Source organism: Polypterus senegalus, chromosome 11 (assembly GCF_016835505.1).
Source record: "Polypterus senegalus isolate Bchr_013 chromosome 11, ASM1683550v1, whole genome shotgun sequence".
Taxonomy (NCBI): Eukaryota; Metazoa; Chordata; class Cladistia; order Polypteriformes; family Polypteridae; genus Polypterus; species Polypterus senegalus.
In genome coordinates, this window is record NC_053164.1 from 161,327,087 (window position 1) to 161,333,479 (window position 6,393).

A 6,393-nucleotide genomic window follows, 5' to 3' on the forward strand; every position below is an offset into this window, starting at 1 on the left:
ATTACAGTCCATCAAAATGTAGAGTATGTTTTGTTAAACAGCCAAAGAAATCAAATTTAAATTTGCTGCAATACTGCAAATTGTTGTAGGTTTCTGGGGATGTGGATGAATAGTACCTATTATAGGATATATATGTATGTAAACAGGCACAACACTTTGAACTATTTTTGCAGTCACTGTGCTAATAAACAAGAACATGACTATTTTGTTTTTTAAAATATACACTACAACAATGTAGTAAATGCTGAAAAAGCAGAACAAATGTATTGGAAAAATTACAAAAAGTTTTTTTTTTTTAAATATATACATATAAACATTTGCTTATATCTACAATTAAAGAACCATACTTTTACACAACAGCTATTGCACAACAATAGGCAGTCAGAGACACAACATGAACATTACAGGCCTATACCAATCAAGATAGAAAAAGTTTAATATACAATGTATAGTACTCCACTAATAACAGCATCATGCAGACTATTACCACCTAGTTTGTACAACGTTGAAACAAGTTCAGATCAATTGAAAAGATGGCTGCATAGCAGTTGACTCTCTAGCATCATTTCAGCAGAGTGAAGTCATATGCTTTAAAAGAGTCTCTGAAATTCCTGACCAATGTTTCTTCTTCTTCTCTTGTATACCTACACTCTCTCCAGTCAGTGTGACAAGGTATATTAAGAATAGATTCACTTGCAAGAACCTCTCTTTAAAGGAAAAATGAGAAAAAATAATCAGATTTATAGTATAATGTAAACACACTATAAGATCTTCTGTTTATACATTTACTTTTAATGAATATTACCAATCCTTCAAGGTAAATTCCATTAAATAAACCCTTCCCAAAAATTACTGAAAAAATGGAGAAACTCTAATAACATCTCAAAAGCATTCAAGAAATGGCCTAGTCCTAGGTCATCACAAATCTGACAAAGTCATGTGAACATACTGCCTTTTTTTAAAGCTCATTTGGGATTTCAGTGTTATGAAATAAAAGTAGTAACCAGAGCATAATTTCACTATTATTATTAATAAATTTCCAACATCCTCACACTTCAGAATTACAATTGTTCAGATACACCATTTACACACAGATATACAGGTGGAATCCTGTTGTAAAGAAATTCATGGGACCATAAAAATGTTGATTATGATGGAACTTTCATTACAATGAGTATTGGGAAAATATGTATGCTATTATGAAAGGGTATTCGCCATCTCTAACAGTAGCCGTGCAAGGACAGCTCTGTACCTGCTCTGCAGTGTCTGGTAAACAATGAATCAAGGGAAAGGTAATTGGTCGTCCTCTTCAGGATCAGGCTTGCAGCATAACATGCTCGTTACACAATATTTAGAACATTTACCCCCGAATTTAACTTATTCTTCCTCTCACTTTCTTGGATTGCTGCAGCAGTGATTCTGAGCCACAGGTATTCTTCAAATCTGAGGATGGGAGCTAAAGCAGGACGACTGCCCATGTCATGGCTCCAAACAGATTATTTTGAATGAAGTCTTGTGACTGTACCTGCCTTCTCTATACAATAATAAAGTATCTGTACTTTCTTTGGAAACCTGGCCACTCTTTCCTGTCTTCTGACACTAGCTTGAAAATACCTACATAAAAAAACAGTGCTTCTTAAACTGCAAAAATATTTTATTTTAAAATGAGACTTTACATGTAACCTTTTTTTTTATAATATAAATACAGGTATGGATACAGAATAAAAATATACCTGTACTAGCCAACCCGCGGTGTACTGTACGCCGCATAATCAGGCCGGTTTTTTAATGATTTTTAAGCACAGGGAGAAAATTAACATATGAAAAATCGGTAATGTAATAAATCAGCAAGAAAAGCAACATTGTAACAATGCACGGAACGAACCAACACACAATTCGTCCGTGACCGAAAACTGACGGACCGTCCTCGCGCCTTCTCCTGCCAGACGGAGGGATGGGGGTGCACGGCGCGGAGTGTGGAATGGGATGAGAGGAGAAGAACGTCCATTCAGCTCAGTCCGTCATGCTAGTCTGCTGATTTCTAGTTCAGTATGCACTGCCCGCTCATGTGCCCACCTCCAACTCGTCACTTGAGTCCGTCGTCTTTACACAGTCCAGATGTACCTGTGACTGACGTAGACTTTTCATTGCTCTGTGTGGTTTTGGCTGCTTTTCTATATATAATCCACCAAGACACCCGACCACGGTAGTAGCGAGGTGGGAGGGGGGTGTGTACAAAGGGTTGGGACGCAACCAGTGGGAGCGTATCAGTCGCACTTAGTGGGAATTCCACGGTTTGCAGCCCAAATGGGGTTCAACGGCTTACCCACGCCTCTCTGCGCCGGGTAGATACAGGCTCAATGTCATGCATAATTATTTATTGAATGCTAAACACTTCTGGAAAGACACGGTTGTCTAAAACGGGTTGGTGTGAGAATACAACAGTAAGCGAATGAAAAGATGGAACTCTGGAGAGAGCAAAATACAACACAATAGTGAACCCGCGGCATTACAAGCGCGCATAATTATTATTGATGGTTGAACACTTCTGGAAAGACACGGTTGTCTAAAAAGGGAGGGTTTGAGGATACAACAGAAAGTGAATGAAAAGATGGAACTCTAGACTTTTCATTGCTCTGTGCGGTTTTGGCTGCCTTTCTATTTATAATCCACCAAGACACTCGACCACGGTAGTAGCGAGGTGGGTGTGAACAAAGTGCAGGAGCATCTAAGACGACGCATGTTTGTCGCGGATGCGAATTGCTGTATGTAGTGTGTAAAACAGTTTGCTATGGTGCACGCAGTCGTGCGTCGTAACCGAAAACTCGGTTATTAAAGACTGCTTACTTCATTGTGTTTTAACCTCAGTTGTAAAGGAATGTTTTAAGGATTCCATGGGATACCCCTCGGTTTTGGCTGCTTTTCTATATATAATCCACCAAGATACCCGACCACGGTAGGAGAGGGGTGTGTACAAAGGGTAGGTAATGAGTGGGAGCGTATGAGTAACACTTAGTGGGAATTCCACGGCTTGCAGCCCGAATGGGGTTCAACGGCTTACCCACGCCTCTCTCCGCTGGGTAGACACACGGTCAATCTCATGCATAATTATTTATTGAATGCTAAACACTTCTGGAAAGACACGGATGTCTAAAACGGGTTGGTGTGAGAATACAACAGTAAGTGAATGAAACGATGGAACTCTGGAGAGAGCAAAATACAACACAATAGTGAACCTGCGGCATAACAAACGCTGCGTGGCTCAGACGTGCATGTGGACTCTTACCACAGACGAAAGGGACTAACTGGGTGGTGGGGTGAATTTTGTGTCGGGCAAATGGGCAGGGAGTGTGAATGCCTAGAGGCGAGGGTAGGCGCCGGCGGTGAAAAAGTAGTGTTGGTGGGCAGGAAAACGTCTTCTGTGTTCCTCCAGGAGCACCTAAGAAGACGCATGTTTGTTGCGGATGCAAATAGCTGTATGTAGCGTGTAAAACAGTTTGCTATGGTGCATGCAGTCGTGCGTCAATAACGAAAAGTCGGTTTTTAAAGACTGCTTACTTCATTGTGCTTTAACCTCAGTTGTAAAGGATTGTTTTAAGGATCCCATGGGATATCCCTCTCAAACCGTTTTACACGCTGCATATGGCGATTCCCGCGTGCGCCATAGGTGTCTCACTTGTCGGCGGCTTAGTGAATCCACGCCGCTTTCCATGGTTGTCTTGCCTTAGTGAATTATATATATATATATATAGATATATAAATGATGTCACACCTACAGTGTCATCGAGACTGCCTGAGGCCATAAATTTCCCAAAAGATTGTTTTACTTTTAACATGAAATAGACAGCCTGCTGCAGGGCTCCCGAGACCCAGCAAAAGTGTAGGCACAGCATAAAATATTGTTTGCATTACATTATCATCTTTGGTGGCCATTTTTGGTCGAAAGCATGTTCGTTTTACTAAAATGTACATTTTGTTAAAACATGATCATGTATGAATGTTTCGTGTATATATATATATATATATATATATATATATATATATATATACACATATTATGATTTTCAGAATATATAAGTCAGTGTTCTGAATATATAACACCAAAGCCTGATTATATAAAGTCAGTGTCGGAAAACATAAAGTCACTCCTGAATATATAAAGTCAGCGTCGGAATATATAAAGTCATTCCTGAATATATAAAGTCAAAACTTGAATATATAAAGTCACTCCTGAAGCCTTGAGCCGTCACCTTATCGTGGTGGAGGGGTTTGCGTGTCCCAATGATCCTAGGAGCTATGTTGTCCGGGCCTTTATGCCCCTGGTAGGGCCACCCAAGGCAAACTGGTCCGAGGTGAGGGATGAGACAAAGAACGGTTCCAAACCTCCAATGAAGAATAAAAACTGTGGACGACGTTTTCCCTTGCCCGGACGCGGGTCACCGGGGCCCCCCTCTGGAGCCAGGCCTGGGGGTGGGGCTCGATGGCGAGCGCCTGGTGGCGGGCCTGCACCCATGGGGCTCGGCGGGCACAGCCGAAGAGGTAGCGTGGGTCCTACTTCCCATGGGCTCACCACCTATGAGAGGGGCCAAGGAGGTCGGGTGCAGTGTGAGTTGGGTGGTGGCGGGCGGGACCTTGGCGGTCTGATCCTCGGCTACAGAAACTGGCTCTTGGGCGTGGAATGTCACCTCTCTGAAGGGGAAGGAGCCTGAGCTAGTGTGCGAGGTTGAGAGGTTCGGCTAGATATAGTCGGACTCGCCTCGGCACAGCTTGGACTCTGGAACCAATCTCCTTGAGAGGGGCTGGACTCTCTACCACTCTGGAGTTGCCCCCGGTGAGAGGCGCCGAGCAGGTGTGGGCATACTTATTGCCCCCCGACTTGAGCCTGTGCGTTGGGGTTTACCCCGGTGGACAAGAGAGTGGCTTCCCTCCGCCGGGTGGTGGGGAAGGGTGCTGACTGTTGTTTGTGGGTATCGCCGAACAGCAGTTTGGAGTATCCACCCTTTTTGGAGTCTCTGGAGGGGGTGCTAGAGGGCATACCTTCTGGGGATTCCCTCGTTTTGCTGCGAGACTTCAATGCCACGTGGGCAATGACAGTGAGACCTGGAAGGGCGTGATTGGGAGGAATGGCCCCCCCGATCTGAACCCGAGCGGTGTTTTGTTATTGGACTTCTGTGCTCGCCACAGATTGTCCATAACGAACACCATGTTCAAGCATAAGGGTGTTCATATGTGCACTTGGCACCAGGACACCCTAGGCCTCAGTTCGATGATTGACTTTGTGGTTGTGTCGTCGGACTTGCGGCCATATGTCTTGGACACTCGGGTGAAGAGAGGGGTGGAGCTCTCAACTGATCACTACCTGGTGGTGAGTTGGCTTCAATGGTGGGGGAAGATGCCGGTCAGACCTGGTAGGCCCAAGCGTGTTGTGAGGGTCTGCTGGGAACAGCTGGCAGAATCCCTGTCAGAAGTAGCTTCAACTCCCACCTCGGCAGAACCGACCACGCCCCGAGGGAGGTGGGGGACATTGAGTCCGAATGGGCCATGTTCAGTGCCTCTATTGTTGAGGCGGCTGACCGGAGCTGTGGCCGTAAGGTGGTCGGGTGCTTGTCGCGGCGGCAATCCCCAAACCCGTTGGTGGACACCGGTGGTGAGGGATGCCGTCAAGCTGAAGAAGGAGTCCTACAGGACCTTTTTGTCCTGTGGGTCTCTGGAGGCAGCTGATAAGTACCGGCAGGCCAAGCGGAATGCAGCTTCGGTTGTTGCTGAGGCAAAAACTCGGGCATGGGAGGAGTTTGGAGTGGCCATGGAGAACGACTTTCGGATGGCTTCGAGGAGATTCTGGTCCGCCGTCCGGCGTCTCAGGAAGGGGAAGCAGTGCAGTGTCAACACTGTATATGGTGGGGATGGTGTGCTGCTGACCTTGACTTGGGACGTTGTGGGTCGGTGGGGGAGTACTGAGGTGGTCAAAAAACTCCTTGGTGGGAGGGCCCCGGGGTGAATGAGATACGCCCGGAGTTCCTTTAGGCTCTGGATGTTGTAGGACTGTCTTGGTTGACACGTCTCTGCAACATATATGGACATCGGGGACAGTGCCTCTGGATCGGCAGACCGGGGTGGTGATCCCCCTCTTTAAAAAGGGGGACCGGAGGGTGTGTTCCAACTATAGAGGGATCACACTCCTCAGCCTCCCTGGAAAAGTCTATTCGGGGGTTCTGGAGAGTAGGGTCCGTCGGATAGTCGAACCTCGGATTCAGGAGCAACAGTGGTTTTCGTCCGGGTCGTGGAACAGTGGACCAGCTCTACACCCTTGGCAGGATCCTGGAGGGTGCATGGGAGTTTGCCCAACCAGTCTACATGTGCTTTGTGGACTTGGAAAAGGCGTTTGACCGTGTC

The 6,393-nt window shown here is 45.8% G+C and overlaps 1 protein-coding gene across 1 annotated transcript in view; it reads right to left on the bottom strand.

Moving 5' to 3' along the window:
- Positions 1-238: 238 nt before the first annotated feature.
- The window catches only part of cwf19l1 (CWF19 like cell cycle control factor 1), a 182,593-nt gene continuing 176,438 nt past the window's right edge, over positions 239-6,393 (bottom strand). Inside the window, exon 14 of the mRNA XM_039769980.1 lies at positions 239-707. Coding sequence (XP_039625914.1) covers positions 563-707 — 145 coding nt within the window. The 3' untranslated portion in view covers positions 239-562. The remainder of the gene's footprint in view (positions 708-6,393) is intronic.